Here is a 15969-nt window from a genome sequence, read left to right as displayed (position 1 = left end):
ACCTCTGGATTTTGAGAACGGTTAGAAAACTGCTCCTTCCTCTGGGCTGAGTCAGTGTAAGCAGGTTAAAAAAGAAAAAAAGAAATCCTCTTATCTGAAAATTGTTTTTAAAAAAACAGGCAAGATTGAGCAGGGGTGGTTTGAGCGAAGCCTAGCTTTCAGAAATATAAAACCCTCATACTTAGACGCTTTTCAAAATATGCATTTAATTATATGTGGAAGCATGTGCTTGTTGGAGAGGCCCCCAACCCCCCCTTAGCCCCTCCCCGTGCACGGACTGTGGGAACAGCAAGCCATTCACATTGGGATTCACAGAGGGAGCATAGTTATGTCCACCTCTGAACTCAGTAGCCTTGTCAGGTCTGGGTATCCCTGTCTGAAGTCTCACAGCTAAAAACAGGAGGCTGAGACACAGTTGATATTCCTTTTGTGTGTTTACTGAGAAATTAAAGGTAGTATTTTTGTCCTATGGATGGTTTTACACAGGCCCATTATACAGAGGAGAAAACTGAGTCCTAGCGAAAAATTATGTTTTCCTAGACACACAGATGGCCAGTGGCAGAGCTTCTGTGTTTTCTCCAACCAGCTAACCAGAATTTAAAATTCTCTCTCTCTCTCTCTCTCTCTCTCTCTCTCTCTCTCTCTCTCTCTCTCTCTCTCTCTCTCTCTCTTTCACACACACACACACACACACACACACTCTCGGCCTCTCAACTCTTTCACTTTTCTCTGTGTGTATTTGTGAGAGGGGTTTGCAGAGGATGAACAGTGGGGGAGAAGAGCGAAAAAGAAAGAACGGAGAGAGGAGAATGGCTGACTGGTGGAGTAACTAATCTGTAACTGCTCCAGGTGTTGCAGCCTGCAGGGGATTTTTAAATCCAAGTAGATCCCGGAAGGTGTCCTCCCACCCCCACCCCCGGAGCCAGAGCAACCCCTTCAGCTAGAGCCTGCAAGAGAGAGAGAAGGTGGGAAGGAATGTTTAAAAATATAAACAAACAAACAAACAAACAAAGAAGAAGCAAGAAAAAGACTGCGGACGGAATGGAAAGTTTCCCGGGCCGCGAGGCTTCCTTCTGAGACGGGTGGCGTCCCCTGATCTGCTGTTCGGGGCTTTTGCCGAGTGCTTTTTACAGAAGTGCAAAGATACCTAAGTTGCAAGGGCTTCGCCAGGCACAGCGGAGCAGGGAGGAATTTCAGAGGCGGGCTGGGGGCGAGGGTCTCCCCGCCAGGGCCGGGCAGATGAAAAGGCGCACACCGCAGCCGCGCTCCGCTCCTCCCTGCGCTCCTGGCATTGTTTGCAAGCTGAGCCGTGGGGAGCACCGCGCGGCTGGCCGCGGCCTCGCTGGCTGCCGGCTCTTGCAGGGCTGCTGGGAGTTTTTAAGCGCTGTGAGAATCCTGGGAGTTGGTGATGTCAGACTGGTTGGGTCATTTGAAGGTTAGCAGCCCGGGAAGGGTTCACCGAAAGTTCACTCGCATATATTAGGCAATTCAATCTTTCATTCCGTGTGACAGAAGTGGTAGGAAGTGAGCTGCTCGGAGGCAGGAGGGTCTATTCTTTGCCAAAGGGGGGACCAGAGTTCCCCTGCGCCGCGGCCGCAGGACTGGGATGCCGAGGACGCGAGCCACCCGGGCAGGGCGCGTCTGGGCACCGGCGGGGTAGGACCCGCGCGCTCCCGGAGGCCTGCGCGGGCGTCGCCTGGAAGGGAGAACTTGGGATCGGTGCGGGAACCCCCGCCCCGGCTGGATCGGCCGAGCGAGCCTGGAAAATGGTAAATGATCATTTGGATCAATTACAGGCTTTTAGCTGGCTTGTCTGTCATAATTCATGATTCGGGGCTGGGAAAAAGACCAACAGCCTACGTGCCAAAAAAGGGGCAGAGTTTGATGGAGTTCGTGGACTTTTCTGTGCCGCTCGCCTCCACACCTAGAGGATAAGCACTTTTGCAGAGCGCGGTGCGGAGAGATCATGTTTGACTGTATGGATGTTCTGTCAGTGAGTCCCGGGCAGATCCTGGATTTCTACACCGCGAGCCCGTCCTGCATGCTGCAGGAGAAGGCTCTCAAAGCCTGCCTCAGTGGATTCACCCAGGCCGAATGGCAGCACCGGCACACTGCTCAATGTAGGTTTATTATTTTTTCCTTTCTTTTACCAAGAAAAAAATGTCTCTCTTGCATGCAATAAAGACACTGGAATAAAGTGCGATGGTGGCAAGACAAAGGGTTTAATGATTTAATGCTGAAGGGTGTGATCGGCTGGCATGCATATGGATTCCATCTCTGCTGAAATTCCCTCTCGGAGGTTTTCTTCCCTAGAAATGCCTCCTGAGCCCCTGCTCTCCTTTCCTACCCCATTCTGTCTCTCTTGAAAATAGTTTTTAAAATACGTACGGAGAGAAGGGGAAAATAGAAGGTGACCACAAGACTTTGAAACATTCTTCAAGTAGCGCAACCTGACACACCATGCAGTTTGTGTGAAATGGGTGCAGAGGGTCGTTTAGCTTGGCTGGAATTAGCCACAAGCCCAGTAACAGTTGTACATTTCAGCAGCACATAGGTAATTAAAATATGACATCGTCCCTTCAAGGAATACAACCTTATGAAGGCGATTGCTCCCCGAGTTCATAATGCACAGGGCAGGATGGTGCAGGATGCTGCCTCCCTCATTCCCTTCGCTGAGCAAAGGCAATATGTCTTAGCATTGACCCCACTGCCACCTCTCCAAGTCACTTTGTTGGTCTAAGCGGTTGCTGTTTTGCTAGGGAACTCCTGGCCACCAACACCCCTTGGGCTGGCCATTCATTATTTCCATATCTTACAATTCAGCCAGGAGTCTGGACTTCAGTTAAAGGAAAAGAAATCTAAAGAGGTGGCCTCATTTTTAAAAACAATATTGACTGTTTGGTTATCTGATGCTGACATGGTGCCTTGGCTCCATTGGTCAACAGTAGCTCGGCTTCAGGCCTGAGAAATGACCAGGAGTCCTGGGAAATCTACCTAGGGCGGGCAGCGGTGGGGGCCTGCAGGATGCCTAGCCACCCTGACAGTGATTTAGATAAATGGCTCATCTATCTATCAAAATGTTTTTAGTGCTTGATTTGACAATTCATTGGAGCATTAGCCTGAAAATGACATTTTAAATCTTTGTTTTCAAAGAGGTCAAAGTTTAACTAGAAGAAATCGAGTTTTCCTAACAACATGGTGGCTTGTCTAAGGAGAGGTAAAAAAGGCAAGCAGAGCAGGGGGCAGTGGCCACATGTCAGCTGACCTCTCTGAAACTTTTCCCTCAGAAAGAGAAAAAGGGAAAGGAAAAAAAAAAAAAAGTCTTGCTTCTTGGGCCAGAAAATCAACAGGTCTGTAGCTGGGAAATCAATAACCATTTGGTGCCAACAGCCTGGCCGTCCAACTTAACATTCGCAGAGGCACACACAGGCAGAAGGAGCATAGCTCCAGGAAATGTCTTCCTAGTCATACCCTTACCTCGCTGTTGCTCACTTTCTTTTGGGAGAAGGCAGAGAAACTTAGTGTTAAAAAACATTTTCCAATCCACTAGCAGGTCCTCGGAGTCCTCCTAGCAATGCCAGTTAAAATAATGTGGACATTCTGGTTGGCATCCAGGGAACTGGGCGTTGTGAAACTGACTTGTTAGAGAGGATTGTCCCGAAACATATTTTATAATAGAAGAATGAACTGTCCTGGGAAGAGATTCCATGGAGCAGTTACTTGTAGAAATTCTCCCGTTTGCAATTAGCCTTCCTAACCTGCCTATTGGGTTGCCAGAGTGGAGGGAAAAGCTTTGTTTGTTCTTGAACAAGTTAAACAAGGGATTTGCTTTATCTGGGGAGAGCTGGTGCTGAATGTGTCACTCGCCTAGGGCAAGCCGATAAGCAGAAAGTGTTGATAACAGCAAGGTTTAGCTAATCAAAGAAACCTGCATTAGACAAAGTAAATAAAGGCATTTGACAAAAGCGTTTCAGAAATTCCAGTGTCTTATTTTTGTAAGCAGGGCAATCAGTGCTCACTGTGGTCAGCTTCAGCTAGGGTTTCAACCCCATGCTCCAACTAGGATCTGAAGTAGTCAAGTGTCAACATTGCCCGTGCCCTGCAGACTGGCTCTGTTCTCCACAAACCGCTGAATCCCAGACCTTCCCATTGGTCCAGAAATTATATCTTTCGAGGATAAATAAAACAAAACATTCTTTTAAATGAAAGTTCTAGTAAGTATTCGTGTCTTGCAGCGCTGGGGCTGTTGAAATGAAAGCCTACGAGAGCCACGCTTGCATAAGTAACAGCGTAAATCCCATGGACTTAGTTGTCCATTTTACCTAATGGCTGTTTTGAAAAGGTACAGATCAACTTTGCTCTAACACGGAGGAAACAGTGGGGCAGAGAAGCAAACCTGGTCCTAAATTCCCCACAGAACTATTCCCAGCCTTTTAGCCTACTTATGTGTTTAGTGTGTGTGTTCAAAAACCTTTGAACGTAAGAATGCCCCCAGAACCTCACTTGGTAAAGTGTTAGAATACTCCCTTTATTTTCCTTTTAATTTTAAAGACGGAAAACTGATATGCCAGCCAGCTGTTGGTTTGGAGCAGGGCCTGAGGATTGTTTGGTATAAACATTGGAAATCAGGATTAGGGGCGACTAAGGGAATGTGGTGTAAATAACAGAAAGAAGGCGACCCTGGAAGGCATCCATCCGGGTCACTGTCTACTCAGATGCCTCCTCGATTCTCTTGGTTTTAGGTAACCCCAGATGTTTTCTGCAGTAATTGCTCTTTGGGCACAGGATAAATCTTAAATTTTTTTTTTACCTAAATATAGTTGCTTTTGGCGAAATCACAAGTGTGACAACATCTTGGCCCGTTTCCTTGTGCTCTGCCTTTTCAGCACATCAAAAGAAGGCAGAAAAAAGTGTTCTTTTTGAATAGGTTTTTGCCCATTCAGGAGAAATTATTTTTAAAATGAATAGTAGCAATGTGTGATTAAGGAGGAAGAAAAGTTCCCCTCACAGAGCCCGGAGACCCAGATTTGAAGCATTAAGCAGGATCTAAGTGCTCTCCTAGTGAGCTATAACTTGAGGTCAAAGTGGCAAAGTCAGTCAGTTACCTTCTGAAAGACAGACTCAGTGGAGAAGGACAGCCGCCATACGAACTGAGTGGCGTTTTGAATAAATATTTCAGTGAAAAGGCCCAATTGTTTTCCTAAAGTAGGACATAATTTTCTGCGCTCAGCCACATGACTCGGTAAGTAACACCATCCTAAAGAGGAGAAAGGACTCGCTGAAATCTCAGAGTGCAGGACAGGGACCTTCTGAAAACAAAAGGTGCACAAAGTTTTCCTTCCCGGTCCAAAAAGAGGAGGAATAATGGAATTTTGTTGATTTCCAGATAAATGGGTAGGTTTGCAAACTGGGATCAGGACAACAAAAGAGCAGTAATTAAATTTTACTGCCAGAAATGGTGAATTCCCAAAACCAAGTCCTGGGAGGGGCAGGCACCCAGGGTCTGCTTAACCTTCCACCGCTGCCCTTGGAGCCGGGTGAGCAGCTCTGGTTTGAATTTGGCTCTCCAGTGGGGATATGAAAGCGCTGGCACTGGTCTGACCTTCTTTTTCTTCATCTGTGAGTGACCACAGTGTCAGTTTCTGTCAGGTTAGCTGGCCTGAAGGAGGTTTTCCTTCTCATTTTGGGCTATCCAGAACCAGCAAATACCATCCCGGTTTTCTGTTTCCATTTTGTTTTTCTTTTCTAATAAATCACAAGAATAAAACAATATTCTTCGAATTTCAGATACATTTTTTTTACCGTCAACACGTTAAGCAGCAAAATGGCTGAAAAAGAAAGAAAATCTTAGTTTTCTCTTTTACACATTCAGCAAGGTTATTAACTTCTACTCCAAAAAGGAAATACATGATTAATGATAAAGATTATCAATTCTGCTCATAGGGAATTTATCATTCTTTAAATTTAAAAAGTTTTTTGTTTTTTTTTTTTTTTGTTTTTTGTTTTTGTTTTTTTGTTTTTTTTTTGAAGAAGGGCTGGGGAGCTTTTAACTTGGTGTCAGGGAGGAAGGTGGAAATGGAAAACTCAGACACTATAAGCATAAAACTCATTTCCAATTCACCCAAACCTAACAATACGAGCCATGGGCATTTAGAATAGTGGCTCTCAACCTGTGGGTCTCGACCCCTTTGCAAGTCGAAGGACTTTTTCACAGAGGCCACCTAAGACCATCTAAAACCACAGATATTTACATTATGATCCATAACAGAAAAATTACAGTTATGAAGTAGCAACAAAAATAATTTTATGGTTGGGAGGGTCACCACGACATGAGGAACTGTATTCCAGTGTTGAGGCATCAGGAAGGTTGAGGACCAATGCGTTAGAAGCCTTGAAGAGAATCTTCTGCAGAGTTTGAGCTGCATGTAAGTGCCGATAAATTCATCCTTAAATGGCATTTTTATACTTTAAATGTTCTAATATAAATTCAGTTAACTATCAATTAAATAGATTATTTCGGATATGGGAGTTTTTGATGAAGGTTAATCAGAAAAATGTTGGCTGGAAACCTTTCCCAAGATATTGATGTCGAATCTTGCCTTTCAAATTACAGGGCAGTTACGGCAATTATCTATCTCGGGGTTTCTAGAAAACCTTCATTTCAAATGTTCTGCCGCAGTTCCACGTCAGTCAGTGAAATATGCCAGATATTTCACCATTATGACATCTCCTAGGTTGCCCCTTGAACCCACGGTTGGCACAGAAAGCCTTATGATACCATGGTCAATATAACTGGAGAGGCCACAACTTAATTTTCCCATTATAACTGGGGATCGCCTTGTGTTTCTGGGTCATTCTTCCAAGCACTGATTCCTTTTGTAGCCAGTTGTACATCTGTAAATAGAAGGCTAGCTCTGCACGGATAGGCTCTGCTTCCCGGTGTGAGCGGGAGTGGGACGGGGGAGGGGTATGGAACTCAGCTGACCCATTACAAGCACAGTCTACCAACCCTTTACCAGTTTTTTAGGAAGCTGAGATTTGAGGTGTTGGGAGGAGGATGGTCACTTCAGATTGCAGATTGTTCAGGATCCTGCCAGAAAGTGGCTTGGTCTAAGTACCTCCTGTTAAATAGGAAGTGCGATAACCTCCCCACCCCCACCCCAGTGAGATCTTGTGACACCATCTCATCAGTCAGTCGCTGCCCTGAATCCTTTTTTCATGCCTGGCTTCCTGCTTCATCATTAAGAGTTGCTGGGGATGGTGGTTCACACCTTTAATCCTAGCACTTGGGAGAAGCAAGCAGGCAGATCTCTGAGTTCCAGGCCAGCCTGGTCTATATAGTGAGCTGCAGTCCAGCTAGGGTCATATGGTGAGACCCTGTCTCAATTAAAAATTAAAGAAAGAAAAAGTGATGTGAGATCTGAATCCCATATCCAAGCCTCTTTAAACGATAAGGTTCCAAGTTCCGACTACAAGGAGCAGGAGAGATGATATCTAGGGCTTTCTACTTCTCTTGGAGCTCCAGCAGGTACCGGGCTGTGGGTTTGCTTACTCTCCTGCCTTTCTAGATGTGGAACTGCAGGGTGGTGAGGTGGGTAAGATTCTGGCTTGTGCAGAAAAGGGCCAGGATAACAGGAAGTGACGTCAGACCAGTTACCCCGTCTGCTGAGCCCTTCCTTCAGAGTACAGGGCTTTAGGGCCGCCAATGGAGAGAACCCACCCAGAGAGGGGAGAAAAAAAGTTCAGATTTAAAAGGGTCATGGTGAGCGATCACTTCCCTGACACCCCACAAGAGAACCAAGAATAACTTGATGGTAATGGGGGATTTTAATAAAAATTCTGAGACTTTATTTTCAGTCCTGTAGCGGGTGCCCCTTCCCCAGCTGGCAGCTGTGGGATTCTTGTCTTCTAAGACATCCAGCAATGAGCAGATACCAACCACCCACAAACCCTGTCAGATCCGCAACCAAAGTGTGAGGAAATTCACAGTTAGGGCCAGTCCCTAGGACTCCCATTTAGTTTTCCAGCTCAAAGTTTCCAACCCACTCTGCATCACGTGACCTGTTCATTTGCTGCCAGACCCGAAGTCAACGCCTTTTCTCTGCTTTCTATTTCCCTTTTGACTTAAACTTCAGGTTATTCGCTTTTTCAAATATCTGCCTTGAGACATAGAGAAAGTCCAAATGTAAGGCTCCATCGTATTTTCTAAGCGCACACTTGTCTTTAAGGTCACACCTTTGTAAAATTTAATATGCAGTTATTCTCCTAACTTGACCCGAACTTGGGGGTGGGGGGCTTGTTTTTCTGATAGGCTTGGTGGCACTCTCCTGTCATCAGGTGCGTGAGAGGTGAAAGCAGGAGAATTGGGAGTTCAGGACCAAAACAAGGGTGGTGATGGGGTGATCCGGCCTGAGCTGGCTGCTCCCCTTCCTAATGAGACACACACACAAACCAACAAAAATAGTGTTTCTTGTTGTTCTGTATTAACTACTGTTTTTCCACAAGTTAAAATTTTACCAAATTCAAAATCCACAGGAAAGACTGGACAAGTACATCAGTTCACTGGGAAAGGGAGATTTGGATCTCATTTATCCCAATTTTCTTCTAATTTCCAGAACAAATGAAGAAGCAATATAATAACTCCCTCTTCTCAAAAAATATTAAAGGTTGCCACAGCTACAGCCTTTGTTATGACATCAAAGTCCATAATTATAAAAAGGCTGGTGGCGGGAAGGGCCTTTCAGCTTCAAACGATTTTTTAGGATCTGCCCTATTGGAAAGCTTGTGGGGATAATTAGCTAAAATGGAAGTGGAGGCTGCGAAATCTAGTTCCTGATGTTTTCATTTAGCTCAGTACCACCATGTGTTGTTGAAGAGAATTCTTAAAGGCACACGTAATTATTTCATTATGGTCCGCAGAAAGCTTTCATTGGCTTTAATGACAAGAAGCTGTATAAAAAGGCATACATTTTAATTAGTCCATCTTATATTTACATCAGATAAATAACAAATAATTGATGAAAAACAAGTCTTTGGAATGGATGGCTTCACATAGTATGCTGGTTACAGTTTAGTGATGAGACATTCCCTGTTGCTTTGCATTTTAATTATCTAGACCTTGTGGTGGTGCATGAAACTGAGGCACTGATGTTGCCATTTCCACAGCGAAATAATCGCGCTGAATGCCTCCAAATTGAAAGCTGGAAAAGGTAGCTAGCCACACGTCTCTGAGGAAGTAAATTACCAGTTCCATTAATTTTCTGTTCGTTAGCACGCCTTTGATCATGCGAATCTTTGTGCTTTACCTTTTTGGAGTGAGAGCTTCTGTGGTTTCCTGTATGTAGCAGTTTCATTTCCAGACTGAAGACTTGAATGTCGGTACCTTGTCAAGTATGCACGGGAAATTCAAAGAGCCTTCTCCATGTTCCGGGCTTGTTTCTCCTTTGATTTTTATATGAAAACACATTTCACATGATTCATCTGTTTTGGTGTACAGAACACTAATTGTTATTATTGATTTTTAAATTCCATGACCATTACAAGAACCCCAGATGACTGGCAGATAAAGGGTAATAATGCATGGAGTTCTGGAGCTGTTTCATGTTTGTCTGGAGTACTTTATGTGGTCAATATTAACTGCCCCATTGAAACTAACTGCTGTATCAAATAACAGTCAATCAAATGAATGTGCTTAGAGATTATTTATTGAAAGCTTTAATTGTTCACTGGGGCCCTGCTTATCAGAGGACACAATAGGAACTGGAGGTGGGAAGAAGTTCGCATTGGCAAGGTGGAGGATGCAGAGGAGCCGGGCTCTCTCCACTGCTCCGTGGCTGAGAGTCTGCGGAAGTGAGCCTGTCACCTGTGCATGGAAGGCCCGAGTGAGTGAGAGGACAGGATTTCCCTCCCCTCAGCAGAGGCTGTGAGAGCTGTACCTCCCTGCACTTCAGGCTGATTCCTGCCCTCATATCCCCTTCCTTAAGTCTCTCCGCATCTGCTCCCCATCACTGCCTGATGGTCCAAGATAACAGAAACAGCTTGACTGGACACAGGGTCGATTTCTACAGCTATAAAATGGGGGTAATAATGTCTGCCACGCAGGATTTGTGGAAGGACTGGCGAGCATGTAAATTAAGATTCTATTCTTGGGAACACACAGTAGTCACTGGCTGTGATTTCCTCTCTGACTTAAGTATGTTGCCTGTGGCAGATGCACACTGGCTTAAATTGGCTACTACTTTTGTGGTCATTTCTGTTTTATCACTTTCCTGCCGTCTGTAGCTCCTCACCTTGATGACAATCCTTCCTGTTTATCACAGTTTGAACAACTCTGGTCCTGATTCAGGGGCAGCCAAACCTCCAGATTTGCTCACATTACTGACAGTGAAAAGTAAGCCTCGTCTTACAAAGGCTTGCTTACAAAGTTGTTGTGGTACTCTTGGCACACAGATGCATGCCACTGGGGCACCTGCCTCCTCGTCACTTGTTGATGTTTTAGATAAGGTAGAGTGCCATCCAGCAAAGGCTCTTGGGTGTCTGTCGTGTGCCAGGGGCCTTGATATGATCTTTGAGGAATCAAGAATGTTCAGCCCCTGTCTCTGCTCTCTCTAAACTTGGGAGAAACTAAAGTGTGTCATGTGACACACACCTTGTCACATAGCGTGTCCCTGGGACTTTGAACCTAAGATTGATGATGGAAACAACAGGGGATCCCTGAGACCCACAGCTGGAGTATAAGTGGTGTATCCATTTTTTGTCATGATAGAGACCCATGGTTATACCCCAATGAGATACTTAAAAAGAAGCCTTTAAGCCTGCATTGAATGATGAATTAAGTGCATGTCGTCCAGGCTCACTTCTGGAGAGCTGCTTTGTGGATGTTTCTGGAGTATCTAGGGAGTAATTGTGTACCTTGGGGATGGAGTTGGATTTACTTAGACTCTTGGAAATGTCTCATCCTTTACGATTGCCCCTGTGGCTTACTGGGTAACACACCATCCCAAAACGTAGTGTTTGTTATCTGATCATCCTGTAGATGTAGTCAGACCTCTCACTAAACTGAATGTGACATCAGCTGGGGCAATGGTACCCAGTATCAGGAAAGCTCCCTCCAAGGGCTGTGTGCGGATAGAGAGCTCAGCTGGGGCCATTGCCTGGAGGACCAGAAAGGGGGCACGAAAGGGAACGTTCTCATAACTCAAGAGCCAGCCTTCCAAGGACAAACTGAAGTGATTCTCAAAGACTCAGAGGGGCTACCCTGTGTTCTGGGGCCCATCAGTGACAGGGCTAGCCCAGAGTCAGTGTCCAGTGATCTTTAGTCTGCACAACATCATGGCTGTGAGCTGTACAGCAGGAAGACAGTAGTGTCTTCTGAGCAAGGGCACATTTAAGAATGATCTGTGGCACTTAGTGAGTTTGCCTTTTGGCTCCTTATCTACTTAGCAGAATTCTACATTACTGACTGTATATTCAGTTAGTCCACCACAGACTGGAAGAAGGATATTGTTTTCCACAGTGTATAGATGAGGAAGTTGAAGTTCAGAGCAGGCAAGTGACATGACTGAGGTCACACAGCCAACTGTGAGCCTGAGTGACAACCCCACCAAGCTGATCTTTTCTTCTATAGTTTCCACTTTGCAGGTCTGTGGCCTCTGCCATTAGACTGTCATCTCTATCTACTGAGTGGACACTTCCCTTAATATGTTTTATGTCCTAATAATGCCAAGAAAGGCCCCCAGGAGTGTTAGGGGAGGGCGGGAAGACTAGAAAGCCCCAGGACTGTGGCTCACACGACTTCCTCTGATTACATTATTCTCTCAAACATGAACGATGGCCTTCCAGACCGCGAAGGAAACCACTGGAGCTCTGAGGAACCTTTACACTCCAGTCTCTTTGTTCTCGCATCCTGTTTATTGTGGGCTCTGCGCCTAGTCACTGCCAATGCTCCTAAGGCTGAGGCTGCAGCAGATTGCTTAGGACTCACCACCGAGGTTCTTGGGGAGATAAGCACTGGGAAATGCAGCTTTTCACGTGGCCACTCTAGTTTCTGTAAATATGTCCAAGTGGTTTGTGCAAGGTAGTACCTTAAACAGCATCTTCCATTACCAACAATAAAACCAGGCAGGAGAGGAGAGGGGAGGAGAGGGGAGGGGAGGGGAGAGAGGAGAGAAGGGGAAAAAAATCTTCTTGAGATGATGAAACTGAATGATGCTTTTGACATCTGCTACTGCTTGAAGTATCTGTGTGTATAGAGGATCCCAACCTTAATTAACCATAATTTTTTGTCAAACTTACAATAATCATGATTATTCTTGGCTATTCAGATACTATTCTCACTCGGTGACTTCAGTTCAAACACGCTCTGTTGGCAGTAAATGGTGGCCCTAGATGCAGCTGTTTCCTGTGATGGTGGATGGCCTCATGCCCATGTTGCACAGCAGCCTTAACCCCCCCCCCCCACTATCCGCGTTCTGGGACTTGAGCTCCACGTTGGCTCACTTTTCCATCTGTGAAATTGGTCTGTGATGCACACCTTACAAACTTAAGGGCAGAGTCTTAAGGACTTGAGGAAGCGATGTATGGCATGCATCCTAGTTTGTGCTTCTGTTGCTGTGGGAAACACTGACCAAAGAAACTTGAGTGGAAAGGATTTGTTCAGCTTACACGTGCTGAGCACACTCTGTTGTTGAGGGGAGTCGGGGCAGACACTCCAGCAAGAGCAGAGGCAGGAACCGTAGAGTAGTGACTGGTTCTTGTTCAACTACTTTTCTTATACAGCCCAAGTCCATCTGCCTGGGGATGACGTCACCCACAGTAGGCTGGGCCCTCCCACATCAATCATTAATTAAGAAAATACTTCACAGACCTGCCCACAGGCCAATATGATAGAGGCAAGTCCTTAATTGGGGTTTCTTCTCAGGTGACTCTAGTTTGTGTTAAGTTGACAAAAACAAACAAACAAAAAAAAAACCAACCACTATGTTCCCCAATGTTTTATTGTGTGAAAAAAAAAATTCAAGGGCAGAAAAGTTGAAAGTATTTTCAGATGCTACAGCCTTCTCTGACATCAGGCATGTTCACTGGGTCTGTTTGCTTCCTTTTGTGTGTACAGATATGTGCCCTTGAGCATGTCTGCCCATGTGCCTGCAAGTGCTCGACTGTGTGTTTGAAAGTGTGTACATGTGTGAATACATCCGTGTGTGGTTCCCCACCAAGAAATCTCTGAGGTCAGGCAGTGCATGATATATATCTGTTTTCTCAAGTCTGGTATAATTCTTGGTCCACTTTGAGCACTCAGTTAACTGTACACTGTGAAGTCATGGAGATGTTCAGGCCCACATTTTTTTTGTACATTCCATACCAGTGCTCTTCAATAGAATCTTCCATATGATAGAAGCAATATGTTATCACAAGCAGTGTCATCTAGAGTTACATGTGGCTCTTGAGCTTGTGACATGTCGCTAACACGTCTGAGGCAGTAAACTTTAAAGTTTATTTTATCAGAATTAATTTAACTTTCCGTCGCCATGTGGCTTGTGAACCAGCGGAGCTGGGGACTTCAACTGTTTCTGTTCTGCTGTTGCCTCCCTTCTCCCTTCAGCCTGTCTTCTCTTCTCTTGCTATTAGCAAGCTCTAATTATCTCTTTAAGTAGATGGCAAACAGACCACAGGAGAATGTAAACAGAGTCGCAGGGCTGGGAGCTCAGTCAATGCTGAACTGTTTTTCCTCTGAGAAGAACGGTTCTCCAGGCCTGGCAAAGGCTTCCCTCTTACTTTGCAGAGGACCAGTGGGTTGGATTCCAGAGTCCTCTGGCAGTTGTATCATGGGAGCAAACAATGTGTCCATCCCAATCCTGGGTTTGCAGTGGACTCGGTATTCCAACATCTTCAAACTACTTTCAGATCAGCTTGGATATCTCAACAAACTTCAAGGAAGCTGTATTCTATGGAAGTCCCTATTTGTTTCTGGAAAGTTCCAAGCACTTTCTTCTACAGGAGTTTTTCCCCTGAATACATCATATGTTCATTGTTTGTAACCTGGCACACAATGGATGCTCAGAAATAGCATCCATTAGAAATAGCTGGATGTAGTTCAGTGGACATGAACTTGAATTGCAGAACACCTCAGGTCTGGGTGGTTATGCGAAACATAGGAAGTGATGTCAAGGCAGCTGCCAAAGCTGGGGTAGCTCCTGCTTACAGCCACAACAAGCCCTTATGGGTGTAATCTGGGAAACTCGCATCCTGAAAACAGGGGCTGATTCACATGGCTTTGGGCACTCCCATTGGTGGCAGCAGAGAGTTTTCTGATGGCCTTTCCTGTTCACTGAGACAGTACCATTTCCCTCTTCTTCCCCTTCCACCCAGCTCTAGAAAGTGTGAAAAAAGAAAATAGAAATAAAGCTAAAACACAAATTAGGAGAAACTTGACCCAAGTTTACTTCCTGCCTCAGTGTCTTCAAGTTGGGACTGGTCTTTACTAAAATGAGGCCATCACATTATTCCAGTATTGACAAGGCTTCCTGGGAGCTGGTACTTAACAGAGGTAATGGACTGAGGAGGAGACCACTGCTGCTCCCCTCATCTTACAGAAGAGCGTTTGTGGGCAAGAGGGAAGCCGAGCTGACTCACAGTGGCTGGGGAGTAGTGAGGACTCAGGGCTCTACACCTGTGTGAGGGCACTGTGCTGTGCCAACCATCTACAAGACATCCCCACTTACTGTGGGAGGAGGGCAGGCAGGCAGGGCTGGGAACCTCAGAACCCACGGAGCAAGTGCTCCCGAGTGAAAGAAGAAAATACTTTTAACAAAATGGGCAGTTACTCTAATTGCTGTGCCCTACTGTTCAGCTCCCTCTATGTCCTAATTCATTAAATTATGTGCACACACAGGCTTATTATTTACAGATGTTTGCACTTTTAACTGCTCATAGGAAACAGATGTTTCACAAAAGGTAAACAGGCCAGTGATCTAAGCCCTCCTCTAGTGGGTATCAAGTGAGTCTTACAGCCCATTACCTCAGGCCCTCTGTGATAGTTGTGAACTGCAGTGTCCAATGTGGGGAGAAGAATTCACTCCCCCAAGGGAAAACATAAAACACAGCAGCCCCATAAGCAGACATCTGCATCCCTGAAGAGCGTGCACAGGTGACAGGCAGGTAGCGTTCACACAGAAGCAGCTCACTACATGTGCTGGAGAGTTTATAAGCAATTGGGGAAAGAGGAAGGCAGTCCAGTGAGGAGACTTGATTACAAGGTTTGGGGCCACATGCAGGTGGATATGGAAGTCTTGCCACCTTTTCAAAACAATGACCTGATAAAAATCAGCTTTCTGATGCCTCGTGTGCTGGCACATGGCTACAGTCCTGGTACTCGGGAGGCAGAGACAGAGGATTGCTGCAAGTTCACAGCTGCGTGGCGAGGCCCTGTCTCAGAAGCCAAACAACACAACAAAGAATCGGAGTGACTAGTTTGTCACCTCGCCACATACTGGGGCAGAAGCAGTAGATACTACGTAAGTGGATAGTGACTTCAAATTTTCAGAATACTGGGGAGCAACAATCTCTCCAAAGTGCACAGTGAAATGCATTGTTTATGAACTGCCACGAGTTCTCTACACAATCAAATAAGAAATTAGCAATAAGTTTGCCCATATCAGATCACTCTGTACACTGAAACCTGGAAGCAGTCACAGTGAGGGTGGGAGATGGGTATGAAATATTAAGGGACGTATCAGGTTTATTGCATATTTGACCGTGAAAGTGCATTTTATTTTGTCTTATGGACCTTTAAAAAGTCCATATAATGGATTAAAGGTATTAAAACGCCCACATTCTGCCTGGCTGTAGGCCAGGAAACAGACATGAAAAATAATCCCACTAGACAGAAGACGCAGGAAGGAATTCAAAAATGTATTTATGGCAAGCATGTTGACCTCTGTGACTAATAAAAGTGTACCCACGAGGTGAGCT

At 45.4% G+C, this 15969-nt stretch overlaps 1 protein-coding gene across 2 annotated transcripts in view; it reads left to right on the top strand.

Moving 5' to 3' along the window:
* The window catches only part of Rarb (retinoic acid receptor beta), a 648871-nt gene that overhangs the window by 501847 nt on the left and 131055 nt on the right, over positions 1-15969 (top strand). The window contains exon 1 of one of the 2 annotated variants that reach the window (XM_028875673.2): positions 1318-2120. The exons of the other annotated variant lie outside the window; for it this stretch is intronic. Coding sequence (XP_028731506.1) covers positions 1967-2120 — 154 coding nt within the window. The 5' untranslated portion in view covers positions 1318-1966. Of the gene's footprint in view, positions 1-1317; positions 2121-15969 lie in introns of those variants that run through there. 2 annotated transcript variants of the gene reach the window in all.

Source organism: Peromyscus leucopus, chromosome 9 (assembly GCF_004664715.2).
Source record: "Peromyscus leucopus breed LL Stock chromosome 9, UCI_PerLeu_2.1, whole genome shotgun sequence".
Classification (NCBI taxonomy): Eukaryota; Metazoa; Chordata; class Mammalia; order Rodentia; family Cricetidae; genus Peromyscus; species Peromyscus leucopus.
This window is presented reverse-complemented; position numbering and strand designations above follow the sequence as displayed.